The sequence below is a fragment of the Eucalyptus grandis genome, chromosome 6 (assembly GCF_016545825.1).
Source record: "Eucalyptus grandis isolate ANBG69807.140 chromosome 6, ASM1654582v1, whole genome shotgun sequence".
Lineage (NCBI taxonomy): Eukaryota > Viridiplantae > Streptophyta > Magnoliopsida > Myrtales > Myrtaceae > Eucalyptus > Eucalyptus grandis.
In genome coordinates this window covers 53571484-53592247 of record NC_052617.1, presented here as the reverse complement: position 1 = coordinate 53592247, position 20764 = coordinate 53571484, and the positions used below count along the sequence as shown (strand labels likewise).

The following is a 20764-nucleotide window of genomic DNA, read 5'->3' as shown; positions in this document are numbered from 1 at the left end:
CTACTCTATTATAATGGTGTCGGTCAAAGCCTCTTATTGTTTCTTTCATGATCATGTTTTGAGAGTATAAAGGTTGACTCTATCATGGACCATTCAAGAAATGTAGGACGTGGGTTGCATTCGGGTGCATTGTGGGTTGCGGGAATAGTGGGTATCAGCACAAATGATGGAGTCCCACGTCCGGTCATTGCATTTTCAATTGATAACGGGATAGGCTGGATTTTCGATCAAAATAGTGCTCACGGCTTATAAACTGGAGTGACCAAGCGATTTTGAATAAACACTCTTGATTAGGTAAACCTTGCGTGAAATTTCAATATAGTCATTTTGACTAATTTTCACCGAAACTCCGCGTCGCCGTGTTAGCAATTTCTAGCAAAAAATTGACAAGAATGACCTCGTTGAAATTTTGTGCAAATGTTTATAATTAAATTGACAAAATTATGAAAAGCTTAAAACTCGATCGATATCTATATAATAAGTTATAGGCTTCATTAGAAGTGTTAGTAATTGATAGTGCTATGAACTCATGTATAGCGTGAATGAAAATCTTCTAGTTTATTTAATCTAAAGGTTCAAGGCAAAATCCACCTCTAAGCATGCATTGAATTAAGAAATCATATTATTTGTATCTCTTAAGTGGGTGCGTATTATTCATGTGAAATTATTAGTAGTAAAAAAGCGGAGGATTTTGGTGAATTTAATATTAACTAATGAGACGATCTATGATTGATTTTTATATTTGAAAGTTGTATTTATGTACACATGATTTCGGCGGAGGAGTAAAAAAAAAACAATAAGTTAGTCAAATTAACCCAATTGACCGTCAAGCGAAATACTGTTTATGTTGCACGAGAGGGAGCAAAGACTATATGTGAATAATTTTGTTCCAAAAAAGGTGCTTTGAAGTGGAACAATAAAATGTTTCTTTATAGAGGTATTTGTATTCCAAAAATAAGTCCTATCTTAAAGGAAAGTTTTTTGGCAGCGCCTTGCTTCAATCTACGTTTCTCCGATTTCTTCATCTCCGTTTTGTATTTTTTTAATTTCGATGTAGGGTTTTGACTTCGTAATCTGATGCCACAACGGGATGCTTTTGTGAGAAGATGCAATTGTATATAACCCAGAATATACAAGTTAAACTAGAACTAAGAATAACCTAATAAAAGACTCATAAGGACATCATGAAAAACAGCACTTCAATTCCTAAGTTTCCTGAACTTTTTTTTTCAAATTTAATTCATATTCATCAACTATCATGAGCACAAGAAATGCAACGATCGAGTTAATTGAATTGTCACGGAATGCCTCACATTATTCATAAACCGGTTAACTTCGAACATTTCATTTGTATAAATGGCCTTCTCGGTGAGATAATAATGTGGGGCTTTCAATTTCCGAACTGAAAATCTCCAATGTTTCATATATATGTGTGTGCACACACGTATATGTATATATAAGATGTGTACAAGAGATCAATTTTGGGAGTGACATGGATGGGTGGGTGGGTGGGTATGGCTCCTAAGAAAAGCCAAAAACGGGGGGGAGAGGAATTTATGGCGAGCGAGAGAGAGAGAGAGAGAGATGGGATACGAAATGCGAAAGGGAGAGAGAGAGAGAGATGTAAATTTGTTTTCGGGCCGAATCTGACATGGCGCCCGGTGGGGCCCGCCCACCGCTTGACCGAAAACGGGGTTTATCTCCCGGTCACGTCACTTTCCACGATATAGCGGGAGGGGGGGCGCGTTTTGACTGCGTCCGGGCAGCGGGCAGCGCCCCCCCGCCCGCTCGGGCAGCCTCTCTCTCTCTCTCTCTCCCTCTTCCACAGCACGCCTTCAGCACACTCACTCAAAAAAAAAAAAAAAAAAAAAAGAGAGAGTAGAGTAGAGTAGAGAGAGAAAAAGGGTTCTTAAAAACAAAAGATAACAACACAGCACACCGGGAGGCAGAGAGAGAGAGAGAGAGAGAGAGAGAGAGACCCTCTTCCCCACAAGAACACTCATCGCGCAGGCGAAAAAGTTGCACGGGGAGAAGAGAGGGAGCGAGGGATCGAAAAGGGGTTGGGCTCATTCGAAATGGAAAGCGGAAAAAACGCGATTTTTCTGGGATTTCTCCAGTAAATTTTCAGTCTTGGCCCCCCCCCCCTCACTTTTTGGCCCCCTCCTCTCGGCAGTGCTTTTGGCCTGTAATGTGATGCTTCTGGATCGAAGTTCCGCCTGGGGATTCTCGTGGGTTCTCGGCTTTCCGACGGTGGGTGGTCCGCGCTGAGTGATTCCCCCCCCACCGCCGGCGGAGATTTGGGTTGGCGGGTGGAGCTTCCTGGCGGGGTGGTTCTTGGTGATGGTGTGTTGGACGCGGGTTTGGTTCTTGGATCTGGCAAGATCGCTGCTCCGGTGTTAGTTCTGGGAAAATGGGGAGGGAGTTTTGCATTTCGCTCTTCTTGGTGCTTTGCTCCTCATGGGTGGCGCACGCCAACATGGAAGGTTGGCTGCTTTTTGAGTTCGATCTTTTGTGCTTCGGCAAACCTTTGATCTTTTTCTTGTTCTTCTGGGTTCGTTTGTGATAATGTATGTGGCTTTTCTTTTTCTTTTTTACTTTTATCTTTTTTTTCAATCTTGCGCCTCCTGAGATTTGGAGGTTTGCGAATGAGTGAACAGACTTTTGTGGTCACTGTTGAGGATATTCCTCCAAGACTGTGATACCTGTGCTTATGCTTTTCTGGAAATCTTGCTTAGTTTTTCCCTTGAGTAACCTTTTAATCGTGGACTTTAGGGGGAATATGGACGAGTTTGCTGGCTTGATAGTCTCTGTTTAGTGCAATTTCGTCGCCCTCATTTAGTTGAAGTACTTTTGGTAATGTCTAAAGGACTACTTGAAGCAATGCTATCACGGAATGCTTTCTCTTTATGATGCCGGTTGCATGTTCGGGGGATAATTTGAGGTCTTGTTGTGTCCAAAAGTTGTATCAGGCCAGCCACTGCCAGTTTCAGGTTGACATGATTCATGAACTAGTGCAAGTAATGCAGAAGTTGTTTTCTGGAGTAATCTTATTGCCTTTGAGAGGTTTGGTATGCTAGTCGCTTCACAGTGCATGGTGCCCTCTTCCTTGGGTAACTGTGAACTGCCCACTTTTCATTACAGTGATCTTGGAAATTGGAAAGGAAACTCCCTCTTGTGGAAAAAAAAGTACATTTTTCATGCTAATGGTGACTGTCTGACATTCAATTGGCAGGTGACGCTTTGCATAGCCTGAGGTCAAGCTTAGCCGATCCCAGCAATGTCTTGCAAAGTTGGGATCCCACCCTTGTCAACCCTTGCACATGGTTTCACGTGACATGTAACAATGAAAATAGTGTTATAAGAGTGTATGTTCTCTCCTAATTTACCTTTTCTCTTTTCATATGGCTTTGTCATACATACCGGTGGAGTAATTTTTTAAAGCTTTATCCTGTGGGAAGTTATTGATGAGGTTTATTCATTTTGACAGTGATCTTGGAAATGCAGCTTTATCTGGTCAGCTAGTCCCTCAGCTCGGTCTTCTTAAGAATTTGCAGTACTTGTGAGTTTTGTTTGAGCCTTGAAAAGACTAAATTTTACACCTGAAGTTCATACAGCCGTGATAAAATTTAAAAAAAAAAAAATTTGTTAGGAGCTTCTTTTTTCATCAATTTGTTTGAGTTTTTTCACTTCTTGCTATTTTTGCCAAGTTGTTGACTGCCAATTTAGCATGCTGTTGATGTATACAATTACCTCTATTTGGTTTCTGTAGGTCATCATACAACTGAAACATAATATGAGTTGATTAAAAGGATTTTCTTGAGATAAATTTCCTGTATAAGCAATAATTTGGTGGTTGTTACTTGTATAATTGCAAACTTTCTTATAGACTAGATGCTTGTCACAAGTAGCAAAAAGAAATTTTAGTCTGAAAGCATTTGGGCTTGGGTTTTGATGTTGTCAAGGGCAAGAGTCTCAGTTAAAACTCTTGCATTTGCACTTCACTGCCTTTTGTACTTGTGCTGCCTAGATACTTCATAGACTTCTGATCACTAATCCAATTTGCTTTTGACAGGGAACTCTACAGTAATAATTTGAGTGGACCTATTCCTAGTGACCTTGGTAATTTGACCAGCTTGGTGAGTTTGGATCTTTATATGAACGGTTTTACTGGTCCCATCCCAGATACATTGGGCAAGCTATCGAAGCTGCGCTTCTTGTGAGTTTTCATCTTCTCCCCACAATTTTCTGAAGTATAGAAGCAACAATAAATTATTAGCTTCTAAGTCTTGGCGCTTTAATTTTTGTGCTTTTGCTCTTGTTAACTTGTCTTTTATTCTTATTGAATTTTGTTTTATATGCCGCTGGACAATCAGAGGATTGAATTGGTAGGTGATGAAAAGAAATTTCTGTTGTTCATTAAGGAAGTTAATGCCTGTTAAATGATTAGAATCTGAAAGTTTAAGCTATCTCGGGTAAAATCAGCATGCAAGCAGAATGGATATTTTGAAGGGGGATGAAGGAATTGAAATTTGGCTCAGATTCCATGTAGGAGTCACTCTAAAGCTAAGATATTAGGTTCAACAAGGCATATATGTATATTAGCTATGGCAACCCTTTCTAGCAAGAGATTTGTCAGAACTTTAGTATGAACTTTGATCGATGCAAGACTGTGCTTTACAGTTTTCCTCTTGCTGCTAATAAAATGAGAAGGATTTTCATTTGACCCAACGCTCAGTTCCACCTATCTCCATGAGGGAAGTTGCTGTCGCAGCTTTACATTTTCTTATATACTTTTATAACTGTTTGCTGATCTTTAAGATAACCATAGCGAGGCATCAGGAAAGGAAAGTGGAAATTGGTACTTGTTTTATTCTCTTTGAGTAGAACTAGTGGTGTTTCTGAAGATTGCACATCATTACTTGAAAATTGAATCGTGAAAAGTCATTGAACTGCAGAATGCATTCTTAAATTCTCCTTGGTTGCTTAGTCCGCTCCAAGCATGTGGACTATGTGATAACTGGTTTTTTGGCTTTAATGCTTTCTAAACGAGGAGCACATCCTGGATCCAATGATCTGTTATTCTTTTCTCTTTTTTATTTATTTAAAAGGTTTCTTTTTCTGGATTTAACAATGTGCTGAGAAAACATTTGTGAAATGATAGGCGGCTTAACAACAACAGCCTGACAGGTCCAATTCCGATGTCTTTGACTAATATCTCTACCCTGCAAGTGCTGTAAGTGATCCTAATACTTGTGAATCAGTAGCGCGAAGAATGCTTGACATGCGCTAAAGAATAATGCTTCTTTTACGACTCTTTGCAGGGATCTATCAAATAACCATCTGTCAGGAGAAGTTCCAGATAATGGTTCTTTCTCCTTATTCACTCCTATCAGGTTACTGAATGAAATTTGATTTGAGCTGTTATAAGGATTATTTAAGATCCATTTTGAACTTGATTTTGTTTATGCAGTTTCGCCAATAATTTGAACTTATGTGGGCCGGTCACGGGGCACCCTTGTCCGGGTTCTCCACCATTCTCGCCTCCTCCTCCATTTGTACAACCGCCACCAGTTTCTTCTCCAGGTGATTGTCCTGTTATTGGTTCTTCAAATTTCTCTCAAATCATGAAGCCATTTTCATTTGTATAGATGCAGCTTGCCATGAATATTCCCGTAATAGTATAGTTGGCATCTCTCAGAGCTACAGTGGACCAATTTACTGGTGCAAAGTTACCCATTTAACTGCCTTATGAATTTTTGTGTAATAATTTGTTCCTTCTCTGACTAATCTTCTTACCATTAGTTTAATACCGGATAGGTCCTCACTATTGTTTGATGTACCTTATTTGAAGTCTTGAATTCAACAATGGAATCATAGGTTCATCTTGGATATGATTCTTGATTATATCATTTGGGAATTTTCATTTGTTTGGCATTGCTTAATGAGATATACATGCTTTGAATGGTTATACTCATATTCTTAGAATGCTGCAGGAGGGAACAGTGCCACTGGAGCAATTGCTGGGGGAGTTGCTGCAGGTGCTGCCTTACTCTTCGCCGCCCCAGCAATTGCCTTTGCATGGTGGCGCCGAAGGAAGCCCCAAGAATTTTTCTTTGATGTACCGGGTTAGTGATTCGGAAGGAGGTCATTATTTTCCTTTAAATGGATGAGCAGGGTTCTCATTACTTGCCTCTGAATTTTTATTTTAACAGCTGAAGAGGATCCAGAAGTCCATTTAGGACAACTAAAAAGATTTTCACTGCGAGAACTGCAAGTTGCAACAGATAGTTTTAGTAACAAGAACATCCTAGGCCGTGGTGGATTTGGTAAGGTTTACAAAGGACGTCTAGCTGATGGTTCTCTTGTGGCTGTAAAACGGCTGAAAGAAGAGCGCACGCCTGGGGGAGAGTTGCAGTTTCAAACAGAAGTAGAGATGATTAGTATGGCAGTCCATCGTAATCTTCTGCGGTTACGTGGGTTTTGCATGACTCCTACCGAGAGACTTCTTGTTTATCCCTACATGGCTAACGGAAGCGTCGCATCGTGTTTAAGAGGTAGCATTCATACAACGTTCTTAAAAGATCTAAGGGTTTAAAGTTTTTTTCCCTGTAGACCTTCAGAATATATGGTGTTGTCGGGGAGTGCCTTCTCTGCAGTCTTGCATTTATAACCTTAGTATGCATTGTTATCACAGGCTGCAGTTAATTGGACAACTTGAACAATGTCAATATTACTTTTGTTTGTTTCTTTGTAGAACGGCCTCCATCTCAGCCACCTCTTGATTGGAAAACTCGTAAGCGAATAGCATTGGGATCTGCAAGGGGCCTTTCATATTTACATGATCACTGCGACCCTAAAATCATCCATCGTGATGTAAAGGCTGCTAATATCTTGCTGGATGAGGAGTTTGAGGCTGTAGTAGGTGACTTTGGGTTAGCTAAACTTATGGACTACAAGGACACCCATGTTACAACTGCAGTCCGTGGAACTATAGGGCATATAGCTCCAGAATACCTCTCTACAGGGAAGTCTTCAGAGAAAACTGATGTCTTTGGATATGGTATCATGCTTCTTGAGCTGATCACAGGGCAGAGGGCATTTGATCTTGCTCGACTTGCAAATGATGATGATGTCATGTTGCTTGATTGGGTATGTGTTGGATATCTGTACTTTCCTTGATTATCTTTTTTCATTGGGCCAACATTGTTATAATCTTTCTGTTTCAATTTTCAATATTGAAATTTTCCTTAGTAACCATCCCGTTTGAGAGAGATATCCTATTTTTGCAACTTCAAAGGATCTGTGGAAGTTAAAGTTAGCTGCACTCCTTGAATAAGCCAGATCTTTATGACTGTTATATCAGCTTCTTTAATTAGTTGACTGGTTATGTGGAGCCACAGGGAATTTTCTCTTTCCTTTTTTCTGTAAGGAATATAAATAGATTAGGAATATGTTTTTCTGTATACAGATGAACTAACAAAAGATACTGATTTCGATTTGTGTTGGCCATTTCCCATGAAGGGTACACAAGTAACATTGAGCCATGTCTTTTGTTTAGTTTCTGCTGTCTTTTTTCAGCCTCCCATCCTTAAAAGTTTGATGATCCTTCCAGGTGAAAGGACTTCTCAAAGAGAAGAAGTTAGAGATGCTGGTCGATCCTGATCTCCAGAACAATTACGTGGAATCGGAGGTGGAACAACTAATCCAGGTTGCTCTTCTATGCACTCAAGGCTCTCCTGGCGACCGTCCCAAGATGTCTGAAGTGGTAAGAATGCTCGAAGGCGATGGCTTGGCCGAGAAGTGGGACGAGTGGCAAAAGGTGGAAGTCCTTCGTCAGGAAGTGGATTTGGCTCCACATCCTAGTTCTGACTGGATCATCGACTCAACGGAGAATCTACATGCGGTTGAGTTGTCTGGTCCAAGGTGACCCATGCATAGTTCAAGTAAAGAAGGCAAATTACTTACTACTTTATTATTATTTTTTTCTTAGTTTGAAAGTTTTTCTTTTACCTGCTTAACAACCATGTGCTGATTTGTCTGTGTAAGCCCAGGGGCGTTGTATTCATTACAAACTTGTGCATATGAGCTTATCTTGTTTGAGGTGCATTTGCATCATCTCATCTGCTGCTAATCTGCTGATGTGATTGTGATCTACACGAGCGGTTTTGCCACTTGGGAGACTAGTCGAACTCCCATATTTTCATGGGTGGGATGGCATGGTAAGCTTAGAGAGATGGTCCTAATTTGTACTTATAATCGCACTTAGAACTGGGCAATGTTTCTGGTGTCATATCATATTTTGTGGTCGAACGTGGCTAGCAATGCTGCCTGACTTGGATTTGTAAAAGCAAATAGCTTCTTCAACCTGTTTTGGCCAGAATTTTGGTTCAGAAGGGGTCCCTCATTGGGACAATCCGTAAGCATTTCTTCAAGAAAACTTTGCAGGAAAGTGGCTTCCCGGATTCTAGGATGTTGCGGACCACGATTTAGGACGATATCATCCCATGCCAACGCTGTTTCCCAGCTCTGAAGTGTGGATTGTCGTACAAATTTATATCTCAAAGGGATGAAGAAATGTCATCGACACATAAATGGATTGGACGAAGTATCTAAAAATTTTGATGTTGACGACTTTTTGAACTCCGGGTCGACTGCGCCCCATCATTAATCGGGCAAAAGATATGAACTTCCGTGCTGTCACATGGTTAACCATAATTGGTATTAAAGTTTTTAAGCTGTGGGTGGAACTTTCTTCCTACCATTTGGTGAATCAGCTGGCAAGTGGGATAACCCCTCTGGTTCTCTAATGACGCCAGGAAAAGATCGTGTAATCCAATTTTGGGTTTCTAGGATGACATCTCAGCGTCTGTTGGGCAATCAATCAAATAGTACCCGATTTTATCCATCTGTTCTTGGGAGCATAATAAAAATAGATATTTTTTTGGTAAATTTTTTATTCTCGATAATAGATTTAAAATAAAATTAAACAAATGTTACTTTTTTGTTTTCAAGAACAATTTCAAAATTAAGCCAATTCAAATTTCTTTTCTCTTCTCGCTTCTTCTTCCATTGCTGTCATCGTCCACCGTTGCCGGTTGTTGGCGACCAATTGGATGAGGTCTGATAAGCTCGCTAGGCTAGAGTGAGATTCGGTGAGCTTGTCGGTGGCCAAGTGAGCCTTGGCTAGGTAGGTTGACGTCGCCTAGATCTGGTAAAGCTAAGCTTGCCCAACCATCACCGAGGCCCAACTTTGTTGGGCCACAATGAGGCTTGACTGACGACGAGCGGCCTCGCTAGGGGTCGGTAATGCTTTGACAAGGTCGTTAGCCTTCATCTGGCCGATCGCCGATCATCCCGTGGCTGGTGATCAGCCAAAGTTTGAAGAAAAAGAAAGAAAAAAAGATTATAAAATTATTAAAAATTAAATAAAATAGTTTGAATTAGAAATTTTAAAGGTGATGCCAAATGTAATTCTATTCCGGAAATAGAAATTTTGAAAAATTATCAAACACTTTCAAATGCTTAGAAATTCGTCCAAGAAATAGAATAAAAAAAATCATTTCTTAATAAAAATGATTTTCGGGAATAGAATGGTTACCAAATAGGCTTTTAGATATACAAATTTAGGATGGTTACAATGGACCACCAACTTGTAAGTGTTTGTACAAGGCTACTGGGACTCGTGGGTCGTCAGTATGCAAAGGAGTCAGGTAAGCAAAACTGAAATGGTGAACATCAGTTTCGATTAAAGCGATTAAGCATGAACCTGGCTTGCACATCCACACGATGAAGCATATGAACAGAGCTTGTGCAATCGTCAATCAAGGAGTAGAAGAGCTTAAAAGAGTTTCTTTGTTCATCACGGCCCTTCAGACCGATACCCAGATTTGTAGCGAAATGAAGTCCACCGAACGATCTTTGGCGTTGATTCAGCCGAGACAGTCAAAAGAATCGATGTAACGATCAAGATCCTATTAGCATCAGCCATAACTAACACCACTCAGGTAGCAAGCAGCTGATTCAAGCAAGGAGGGGGTGTGACACCACCTTAGTTCCCTCTAAACATTAGTTACTACCAGGAATCAGCCCTGCCATGCCCTACACTATGCAATCGGTCCATTCTCCCTTTCTTTTTTGTTCCCTTTTCTTCCTTTTGGCCATACACATTACACAACCACATACTGCTCAATTTTCCTTAAGTTCTTTCCGCAGGCGGCAACTCGCCTGATGTCAAGTGAGCTTGCATCAGGGGGGTCTGCTTTCGTTGCTTCTTTGATAAGAAAAGAGATGAAACAAAAATAACCCTTCTAAAAAAAATAAAAAACTGGGGAGCTAAGGATTGGTAACACTAATAAAGGCCTTTCACAAGCATTAGATAAGATGTAGTTTTAGCCATGGCATATAGAGTACTAACTGTCAGACAACTGAACGCTGGTAGAAGAACCGCGATTCTATGTCCAGTAAAGCAGTAACATAGTTATAATACATTAATCTATCCATGTGGATCCGAAATCGAACGATACACTCTGTTTGGCAGTCTGCATGGATGAGTTTAAAGGATCGACTATCATTATACAGCAACAAATTCAGACAATCCTCAAATACCTCCCTATACAAAAGACCGATGAAAGCTAAAATGAGAAAGAATATGCAACAACGAGCAAACTCAACACAGTAGCATATTGTTATGTCTCATCAAACCTTTAAGAGACAAATTCACTCATGGATCATAGTGGGGCCGGGAATTATCTGATGACTGGGAACCAGATCCGACATTGATGCTCTGCGAAGAGAACAAGTTTGGGTATGAAAAATATGGTTCGTCCATTGAGGTGGATCTCTCAGGCTGGTGATATTCAGAGTTATAATCGTGAACTTTGTGACTGGACTCTGATGCCTCAGAATCAAACTTAACCTCCTCAGGCGGTGGCTGATTTGACACACCGGACTCCTTCAGGTCTTTATGAAACACTTGATCGTCCATTGAATCAAACCTCTGATCAGAATTCTCCAAAGATCTTTTATGTTCAAGTTCAGGAGTTGGAGCATTAGTAGACTCAGGTGTGGCTGCATAAAATGGGTTATCAGAATCATCCAGGACTGCTGATTTTTTCCTGGTAAGCTCGGTGATTCTGACTTGTGCGAGACTAGCTGCAGAACGGGCGGCAGATGCGGCACGCTCAGCACTTTCAGCAGCAGCTTGAGCAGCTGCAAGCACGTCTTGTAAATCCACATCCTGTGTGTTGTTCTTTGTCCTTGGAAGAGAGGATTGAGCAGCTGCAAACACATCTTGTGAATCCACATCCTGTGCGTTGCTCTTTGTCCTTCGAAGAGAGGATGGAGGAGCACTTTCTCTTGCAGGGAATGATTCTCTCACAGAGAACGACACAGATGAAAGTGATGGGGGAGCTATAAATGGCAGGAACTGTTTATCTTCCTTGACATCAACAGAACTTTTAGCAGTTTCATCTTTGTGGTCTATAAGATGCTCTTCCACTACTTCCTTGGGATCCACATGCTTGTGAAGGGACAAAGTTTCCACAGTTCCAGAGAGCTGTGAAATTTCATCACCAACTTTGTGGTCGGCAGGGCTTGCAGCAACTGGATTAGGTGGAATAATCTCTGGTGCAGAGACTGCACTTGAATTTGGCCGTACTGAAATCTGGGGAACCTCAGGAAAATCCAATGACTCAAAGCCTGTATCAGAATCAGGCTGTTCATCAAGGGCATGATCTGGTCTTGAATACAGCGAATCATCATGCTTCTCTTTAGGCAGGGGTAATTTAGATCCACTTCCAAACTGCGTAGATCCATTCTGCAATAAAGAGGTTATATATGAGACGCCAAGCTAATATAAGCAATGCCAGGAAAAAAAAAAAAAAAAACAAAAATGGAAAACCGCTGTTCACCAGCAAATCTTCATGGGATTTGAAAAGCTCAGATTCTGAGGCAGCAGGATCCCATTCTAACTCATGCTCTTCAGCAATTTCTTTAAGAAGCTTGAGTTTGGCTTCAGGGGAAGGGGCGCGAACTGATAGTAGCTCAATTAACTACAGCAAAAGATATGCATTTCAAGATTAACCAACTGGAAAAGCTACAGATTCTTTGTTATTAGCAAAATGAACAGAGAGTTTAAAGAACCTGTCGATTAACGCCACAATCTGGCATGAGTTCACTAGCAGCTGCTACAAATTCTTTCCCATACTTTGACGCAAATAACATCTGAACCTGTATCAGCTCGGGTAGATCGGCACATCTAGGGGCAGCAAAGCACACACTGGATATTGCTTCTTTTAGGTCAATAGGACATTCCCTTTAAAAAGACCAAATTCAAAGATCAGTTAAGCCCTATTGGCCGAGAAAAGAAAAAGATCAGTTAGGGCCATAGATGCTACTACTAACACAGTAACACTACAGCATGGCAAGCTACAAAACAAGCCACAAGAAAATGTAAAGGCTAACTACAAAATTTGACATCCAGGCTAGTGAAAATTCACTTAAATGATCCAAAGTTAATAGTGAACCACCAACTAAAACAAGGAAAGACAAAAGAAAAAAATATACAGAGTTTTCGGACTCGAAGCATTGAGTTGTCCATTCAAATTCTATACTGACCATACATATATCTCATGTAACATAGCCTTTTGTTTTTTTGTTGTTTTTTCTAGGGGTGATTCGGTTCCCGGTTCGGTCTGATTCCAAGGTGGAACCGGGAACCGGACCCGACCATCGGTTCCGGTCCGGTCCGGTCCGGTCCGGTCCAACAAAATCGGCATTTTCCTTTTTCACTAAAGAAAAACCATGCTCCGGACCGATCAATCCAATTTAGTTCCCAGGCGTTCTAATAAAACTATTCACACATCCATGCGCCACGTGCAAAATATTTACACTTCACTTGCGTGAATATCAATCACAGTTTATGTGTTTCACGCTTAATTTTAAGCATAAAAGCCATGAACAATTTAATTAAAGGTTGTGTTTAGTTTAGGTTTTATTGACAATCTCTCTTCTATGCTTTGAATGTTTAGTCGATATTAGACTCTTTGAGGCTTGAAGTGCCTTGTTGTTTGCAAGTGAGGGGAGCAAGAGAGAGAGTGTGAGCACAAGGAACTCCTAGAGCCTTGTCTCACATTGAATAGAAAATGAAACTAACAAGTAAGTTTTCTCTATAAATAAAGAGTAACAACAAAGCTTTGGTGGTCTCTTGGCCACATAGAAGATTGTTACCTCAATTGCAATTGTAATTGCAATAAGTTTCATATATAATATTCATATATTATATGTGTTTATATATTATATGTATATAAATTATATATAAAAAAAATTGGTCCGGTCCGGTCGGTCCGGTCGGTCCAGTTCCCACCTTGGAACCGGGAACCGGACCAATTGGCCGCCGGTTCCAAGATTAGGAACTGGGAACCGGACCGCCGACCGTGGAAACCACCCAAAACCGGCCGGTCCGGTCCGGTCCCGGTTCGAGCGGTTTCCGTTGCACACCCCTAGTTTTTTCCCCCTTTTGTGGGGGATTGTGTGGAGGGGGCTTTAGAAATAAAGTAAAAAGGGACAAGCAGAAGCCATATTGAAAAACATCCTCTGGCATACTGTTCAATTGGAGAACTACTAATGAGCAATGCACACTTTGATTCTAGCCTTCCAGTTAGCTAAATGAACTTTTTAACATAGTGAACCATTGCCATCACGCCCTTACACATCAAGCTACGCATGAGGTGAGGAATGACCAAGCCAAACCACAGGAAGTTTCATTAAGCTTAAGTAACTAAATGAAATATTGCCATTGACTATACTTTCTCACAGGTTAGACTTTAGATAGTATCTTAGCATCCATCGCTGTTCTACATGTTATCTTTCACACAGCAAAAGATTGAACCACAAGTGAAGCTTCCTCCAGATAGTCCAGAGATAACTAGGCTAGCCACTCATTCTAATCAGTCTCAACAAAGTAAAAAGAGCACAATTTATTGACATCACAACCTCTGTGCCTCAATGACTGGAAGGCGAACAGAAATGAGTTCACAGAAGAGCTCTAAGACCTCTTGAGCTGCCATCATTTTCTCTTCTCTTATGATATGCTCCACCTGAAAAATGACAAATATAGGGGAAAAAAAATGAACTTTCAAGTATGAACGGAACTTTCAAAGTCTTTCCATCCATGGACAACAGGCATATCGCGAAATTAGGACCAAGAGTTTAGTAACTGAAAGTCACAGGTTTAGCAAAACAAGAAAATACCCGAATACGAGCTGTAGCTTCTTGACCGGTTTCGAGCAGCTTCGCGATGTCACGGCGCATCTGCTTCAACTGAATCTCCCTCCTGTTCCTCAGCAACTTTATCCGAGGAATGGTCAATTTCAAAAGGGTTTTACTGCAAGAAACAGAGCACGAAGTACAAACATTAATAAACTATCAATAAACCAAAGACATGTCTCCACACCGATAGAATCTCGAAACTCAGCATCACAGAGGGCAGATGAGGAATTCAGCCAGAAAAGAAAAAGAGGTCGGCATCATCCGAATCCCAAATCACCCGAAACCAGAATCCGATCAACCCACCTAAAAATGCAAACTCCCCATCTAATCGAAAAACAAAGAAAACACAAAACAAAGGTCGAAAGACCGTCACAGCACACGTGACCCAGACGCAGGAACGCCAAAAGGAGGAGACGGAATTCGGACCAGCCCGAGAGATCGAATTTTACCATTTCGCGGCTTTGAAGCCCTTCGCGAAGAAAGAATCCATTATCGACATGGCCGAGAACCCGGATCACCGCAGAGACCCAGAAGAAAGGATCAGTCGAGACACGCCACGAACTGCGGGAAAAAGATCTTCAACGGGCCGCTGTTTATAAACAAATACCCAGAAATCGAGAGGTATCGGCCGACGCGAAAGCGAAAATCGATCGCTTAAAGGGGGTCGGGGGAGAGAAGGGTGACGATAGAACGACCAAGGATGGAAACCTGCCGACGCTTAATTGACGCGCAGGGCGCGCCAGTTTCCTTAGGCCAGAAGGTTCCTCCGGAAGCCGCGTCAAGGCTTCGGGGGGCACTTTCGGATCGTAGAACACCACTATCAATTATCGAGCGCAGCGTCGCTGTGAGAAGCTGCGAAAGAAAATTTGGCTGTTCATTTATTTTCTTTTCTCCACGGGATACGGACGGGTCGGATCGGGTCGAAAATGATCCGATCAGAATAAACCCAAATTGATTAGAGTTCTAAATTTTGGAGTAGCCGATGTAGGACTAATCGGGGGCTTGAAAGCCTATTGAGCTCGCCCAAGCTCAATCAGCCCAGAGGATAAATCTGGACGAGCTTGGAATAGCAAATCTAGTGACGGATACCCAATTCAGCTCATGCCCGTCTAGCTTGGGCAATAATTTTTATGCTTGGTGTTAGACCAATAGAAATGGCAGTTATCATTTTTCACGGCATTAGGAGATTCAATGCTTAAATCCCTCCAAGCACCATAGTCCTTGCTTCACTCTTTTGCCTAATTCAAGGCTAGGTTGGAACGGATAAGTTAGAAAACTTACGTATTAAACAATACAACTTTTCCAAAAAACAATATATTATCTTTTCCAAAAAAAAAAAAAAAAAACAATGCAACTTTTCCAACCATTTAAGCTTTAAGAATATCGGTTGATGGTGTCTCAAAATATTTAATCACGCCATTGAGTCGGTCCAGTGGAGATCTAGGTTTCATTGGCATAAAGCTAGGACAATGCATTGGTCTCGCAAGCGATTTCAATCTCGCGACCTAACATTTATGGAATATGGCATGTCTCGTTGTTACACACATAGAGTGATAATTACGGGAAGTTAAATGGCTCATGAACCTAATGTACCTAAAAAAGTTGGTACAAAAAACGACGGCTCAAAGTGAGAACTCAAAACTTTCAACAAGATAAAATTTATCATGCATGGAGTGGAGTTTCCATGAGGATGGACCTTTGAATGCTTCGGTGTCATCTATGCAAGCGCAGCCAATCACTTAGGACAAATCCTCATTGTCATTTCGTCTTTGATCTTCAAAGAGGAGACATTTTACGGGCCCGAGGTGGATTAGATAGATAAGCATATCGTGCTTGGAATGCAACTCCAAAATAAAATGTTCTCGGAGAATTTAAAGTGGGTTAGGTGACGAAGAAATCACGAAGCGGAAGCACTTTTTGTCGGCAAAATTGATTCGGTGATAAGGCAAAATGGTCCATGATTGCGTTATGCATGGTAAGGTCTTGGGATCTTGTTCAAAAGTCAAACTGGTTTTTGGCTTTTTTATAATCGATCTTATTGCTGAAGCGAGTCTCATTTGGTGATTGGGACTATTCCCAGGTACCAAATAAATTTTACTCTTGGAGGATCCATCGGTCCATTTCACCTGGGGTTGGGACGACTTTTACTAGAATACAAAATTCGCAAGATCTCATCTTGATTCCTTGTCTCGTAAATTTCTCGCGTCAAAGTAATGGAAATGTTATTTCTCCCGAATCCGCAAGTTTAATTGTAGATAAGGGCTTAAATTTTATTGAACATAAGATGTTACCCCAAAAAAATAAAAAAAATAAGAGAATCTATCTGATTAAAGCTCATTTAGCTCTTTAACTCATTCTTTGATAATACCGATCGACGCTCGCAAGTCATGTTAACTAATTGTGCGTTTGGGTTCTCATTAATCATATGGTTTTGTCGGTTCATTTAGGTGGTGAGGCAACTGCAAGTTCTTACCGTTCAACCATTTCTGGTTCAATTGATGCTTCTCTGCCAACTTCATCAAAATCGTTTTCAAAGACAAATGCAGTTTAGACTGTTGCAAATCATTCATTCTGAAGTACATGAATCGTCTCCGAACCTCAGAACGTCTTCAACAAAGTTAGTGTCTAGCATGGCGTGCAAATTGAGAAAAAGAAAAGAAGAAAAGAAAAGAGCCCTTTTATACTTCAAAGCAATCTTTCGGAGCACCGTAAGCACAATTCTTAAGTTGGGAATGATTCAGAGCGATTCATATGATCAAGTATCCTATTAGTCCTCTCCATCTAGTAAACGTATTCTAATCTTAGTCTACCTAGATGACGTAAGTTAGTGCAGAAAATGGGTAGATAGTGTCGCTTGGATAAAAAACGCATATGCATCAACAATTTCTGGCTAAGAATATGAGCCAGTTAGACATTTTCTAGGATTAAGGTTGAATGTTCTCTCATTAGGGTATCCATGTCTGTCAAGATTTGCAAGAAGAGATGGATACTCTTGGGTAGTCCTGGGGACCTAGATGTGAAGTTTATCCCAAATCAACCAGATGTCAAAAGTGTTCAGTTAGCCCAGGTCATAGATTCACCGATGCATCGGGGTGCAATGATTCATGTACTAAGATATATCAAAGGTGCTCGAGAAGAGAGGTGGTTGGATTAGGATCATGAACATAATTCTATTGTGGATACGGAGATCATGGACATATCAGAAATTAAAATAGAGTCAATTCTGCGGGGAAGCTCAAGTTAGCCATGACTCCACATGGTCTATATAGATGGCAATAAGCATGTGGACTACGTAGTTCCACCACTCATCTTTTCAATGAGTAATGTGGCGCATAATTGCTGATAACTTTCGTCCAAGTTATGCAGCCATTGCAATGGTACCAAATTGATTTGGATCACAAACATTAGATAAAGACACTACAAGTGCAATAATATTCATGCAGTATTCACTTGAATGTTATAGTTTTTTTTTTTCGACCACTTGAGTACCATTACTTAAAAAAACAAAAAAACGCTTCATTGAGTGCCATAATTTTCAATTGAATACTTGAATATCGGAAGTTTGACGTGACAAACACATGTTTTCAAAAAATTATGATATTTAAGTGATCGATTGAAAAGTTATATAACATTTAAGTAATTGGAGAAAAAGTTACGACATCCAAGTGAGTGACATATAAAAATTATGATACTTATGATATATTTTTCTATATTCTGAGAGCAATTTTTGGTTCGATACATTTTGACATTTGGATAATTACTTTGCTGCGTCGCCTCATTGCCTTGTCGGCAGACTTGTGATGGACCTAGCCCGTTCATCTAACATGAGAACGGAACCAGAAGCATCTGTCCATGGTCGGAAAGGACGAAGCACATGCGGTGCATGTTTTGAACCAGATGGAAGGACGAAGACAATCTTGAAGTTTGAATGGCAAGCACACATGGATGATGGAACCACTTCATAAGTTCTCCATCTTTCTTGCACCAATGCTTAGATGTTAAATGGCCTAAATTCTAATCAATAACCAAGAAAGTGAGGAACCCAAATCCATAGACCAGTCCATAGCGAAACTTCACCGTAATATTAAATGACGGATTATGTCATGCCTCTAATCTCACTTGAAATTCAAATCATTCTCATACTTTTTACGATGATTCACCGACGATTTTTCGGTTAAATTGCTTTCACAAGGCTGAGTTGAACGTTAAGAGCCATGAATTGGATAGATATAATGAAATTTGGTCACTAACTAAGAGACCTCCCGGATAATACTAGACGCGAACAATTCCAACACCAGCTGTGAAACCGTCGATTTTAGTAAAAATTAATTCTTCACAAGAAAAAGATAGAAAAGTAACACCATTTTATGTTCGTCAAGTGATCGTACTATTATTTATTCACGGAGAAAATTCTAGTTCGATTACCGATGACAATAAAAGTATTTCTTTTTCCCTAAAGCAGGATTTAGAACCGAATAAAGGTTCGTGAAATTGGTAACTAAACCGATTCTCACCATAATTGCCCCTGAACTGGTAGGTCTAGGCCAGTTCGGTTGAATTCCTGAGTTAGGCCGGACCTGGTAATCACACCGTCGGCAATTAGAGCTATAAACCGGAAAAAGGCATGTGAAATACAAGACATAAAATCTCCTCCATTTTAAATAACTATACCGACATAGACATGTATTTAATAACTCCTTGTCCGTTCGGACAATTGGCGCACGCCACTTCCATTTCCAAACATTAGTCCCATTACGTAAGAACTGAAAATTCGAGAACCAAGATATTCGAAAAAAAAAAAAAAATCGACGAAAAATATATAAAACTAGAAAAAAAAAATGAAAAATGAAAAATGAAAATACCATCGGCCGCCGGCGCCGGCGCCGTCATCATACAGCCAACTGGATGTCGCCCAGGTCGAGCTGCTCGGCGATGTCCTCGAGCTGCTTCTTCACGCTCATGTCGATCAGCTTGGACCCGGAGCTGCCGTACCGGATGGTGAAGCCGGCGACGAGGCTGGGGTCGATGGCCGTCTTGATCCGCACGTTCTTCGCGCCGGTCAGCTTCTGCACCTGCTTAGCGATCTGCGCCAGGTGCTGCGGCTCCAGCTTCACCACCGAGCTCACCAGCGCCAGCTCCGTCTCCGTCAGCCGGTTGTACACCATCTCGAACTCCTTCACGATGTCCTTGATGAGGTCGATCCGCTTCGCCTCGATGAGGATGTTGAGGAAGTTGGCCGTGTGGGGCTGCAGCCCCGAGGAGGCCGAGATCTCGTCCACCATCCCGCGCTTCTTCTCCAGGTCCACCGTCGGGTTCGAGAAGAACTTGAACACCCCCTCGTCGGAGAAGATCTTCTCGATCTTCTCCACGTCGGCGCTCGTGGCGTCCAGGGTGTTGTTCGACTTGGCCACGTCGGCGAGGGCCGCCGCGTAGCTCCCGCCCGCCGTGGCGGACATCCGGGCGCCCGATGCCGCGGAGGAGGGGCGGAGGTGGAGGTGGGTGGGGGCGAGCTTGAGGGAGGGGAAGGTGGCGGAGAAGGAGAGGTTGGAGGGTTTATGGAGGAATTGGGTCTTCAGGGACGGGATTTTGGACTGGAGGGAGATGGGTATCTGTTGCAGAGCCGCCATTTTCGCTCGCTCGCTCGTCCGGAGGGCGAAAGAGAGAGAGCGATTTCGTGGGAGGAGGAGGAGATGGAGATGGAGGGGGAGGAAGTGGATTGGGGATTTGAGGGAGAGAGCGAGCGAATCGATTTCATCTTATCTTCTCTTGTTGGGGTTTCTAGTGGAGGAGGAGGGAGGAGAGAGGGCTGGTTTTGTCTACGTGGGATAAGGGGTTGCCAAGTGGATTTTCCATCTTTTTCAGCTTCATAAATTTTTTTCATTTTCCTTTTGCGTAGTTGCCACCATTCGTTTGTTTTATCTATCATTCGAAATGGCTTCGGCAATGTCAGTGCGAGATTGTGTCGTCTATTCTCGCCTTGGCTCCTCAGGGCCTCAGGAAAACGGAGTGACGGTGCGAACGAACGGGGGAACCCAAAAATGCAGTCTTTCTTTGAGCAACCCCAACGCTCATGGTTCAAACCTCGGCGGCCACAGTGCTTGTGGCTAAAATGCCGCCGAGGATTCTGGTCAGGGAGAATAACTCGAGAGGAGAGAAAAAAATGTTCGATCAGTTAACCATCGACATAGAAGTAACACGTTCTAATAAGAGCACTTTCGACGCCCGACAAGGGTTCTCAGAACATTCAAGCTCAATGGAGCCCGTACGATTACATCACAATAGCATTGACATATTGAAAAACTTCCCGACTTTCAACAAATTTTTAAGCTCGTTTTGTACCTAATACCTTTTCCCAGAGAATACTAGTCCTGGGGATTTATAGTTGCACTTAATAGTCAATGCCAAGAACTGTCAATCAACCAGACATCCTCAAGCAAAGTTACCAGTCCAATACCACCTAAAATAAGCAAAAGCTTATTGGTAACACAATAATACA

The 20764-nt window shown here is 41.6% G+C and overlaps 3 protein-coding genes across 4 annotated transcripts; 1 reads left to right on the top strand and 2 right to left on the bottom strand.

Annotated features, from left to right (window-relative positions):
• The first annotated feature begins 1937 nt into the window (after positions 1 to 1937).
• On the top strand, positions 1938 to 8131 carry LOC104450799 (somatic embryogenesis receptor kinase 2). Its single transcript, XM_010065497.3, has 11 exons — positions 1938 to 2483; positions 3233 to 3365; positions 3488 to 3559; positions 4073 to 4216; positions 5162 to 5233; positions 5322 to 5393; positions 5471 to 5583; positions 5994 to 6125; positions 6213 to 6554; positions 6755 to 7149; positions 7613 to 8131. Exons 1-11 carry the CDS (start codon positions 2411 to 2413, stop codon positions 7925 to 7927), a joined length of 1863 nt encoding a protein of 620 aa, XP_010063799.2. The 5' UTR covers positions 1938 to 2410; the 3' UTR covers positions 7928 to 8131.
• Positions 8132 to 10435: 2304 nt separating this feature from the next.
• On the bottom strand, positions 10436 to 15123 carry LOC104450798 (IST1 homolog). 2 transcript variants are annotated; one of them, XM_039315524.1, is made up of 7 exons: positions 14977 to 15123; positions 14718 to 14829; positions 14251 to 14383; positions 13993 to 14096; positions 12142 to 12313; positions 11910 to 12050; positions 10436 to 11815 (listed from the first exon to the last, which is right to left on the bottom strand). In XM_039315524.1, exons 2-7 carry the CDS (start codon positions 14765 to 14767, stop codon positions 10721 to 10723), a joined length of 1695 nt encoding a protein of 564 aa, XP_039171458.1. In that variant the 5' UTR covers positions 14768 to 14829; positions 14977 to 15123; the 3' UTR covers positions 10436 to 10720. The 2 variants fall into 2 exon arrangements, with proteins under 2 accessions (XP_039171458.1, XP_010063798.2); XM_010065496.3 differs by having other exon boundaries at positions 14718 to 15123.
• Positions 15124 to 18638: 3515 nt separating this feature from the next.
• Positions 18639 to 20039, bottom strand: LOC104450797 (ATP synthase subunit delta, chloroplastic). The gene is made up of 2 exons (XM_010065495.3): positions 19131 to 20039; positions 18639 to 18845 (listed from the first exon to the last, which is right to left on the bottom strand). Exon 1 carries the CDS (start codon positions 19893 to 19895, stop codon positions 19158 to 19160), a length of 738 nt encoding a protein of 245 aa, XP_010063797.2. The 5' UTR covers positions 19896 to 20039; the 3' UTR covers positions 18639 to 18845; positions 19131 to 19157.
• Positions 20040 to 20764: the final 725 nt, after the last annotated feature.

What these genes read in the sequence shown, in the direction of transcription:
- LOC104450799 (XM_010065497.3), top strand. Translation starts at nt 2,411, where the DNA reads ATGGGGAGGGAGTTTTGCATTTCGCTCTTCTTGGTGCTTTGCTCCTCA. An exon ending in CTATCGAAGCTGCGCTTCTT is followed by an intron (nt 4,217 to 5,161) that starts GTGAGTTTTCAT and finishes GTGAAATGATAG; the next exon opens with GCGGCTTAACAACAACAGCC. An exon ending in ATCTCTACCCTGCAAGTGCT is followed by an intron (nt 5,234 to 5,321) that starts GTAAGTGATCCT and finishes GACTCTTTGCAG; the next exon opens with GGATCTATCAAATAACCATC.
- LOC104450798 (XM_010065496.3), bottom strand. Translation starts at nt 14,767, where the DNA reads ATGTCGATAATGGATTCTTTCTTCGCGAAGGGCTTCAAAGCCGCGAAA. An exon ending in GGCTTCAAAGCCGCGAAATG is followed by an intron (nt 14,384 to 14,717) that starts GTAAAATTCGAT and finishes TGTTTCTTGCAG; the next exon opens with TAAAACCCTTTTGAAATTGA. An exon ending in CCAGTCATTGAGGCACAGAG is followed by an intron (nt 12,314 to 13,992) that starts GTTGTGATGTCA and finishes GTCTTTTTAAAG; the next exon opens with GGAATGTCCTATTGACCTAA.
- LOC104450797 (XM_010065495.3), bottom strand. Translation starts at nt 19,895, where the DNA reads ATGGCGGCTCTGCAACAGATACCCATCTCCCTCCAGTCCAAAATCCCG.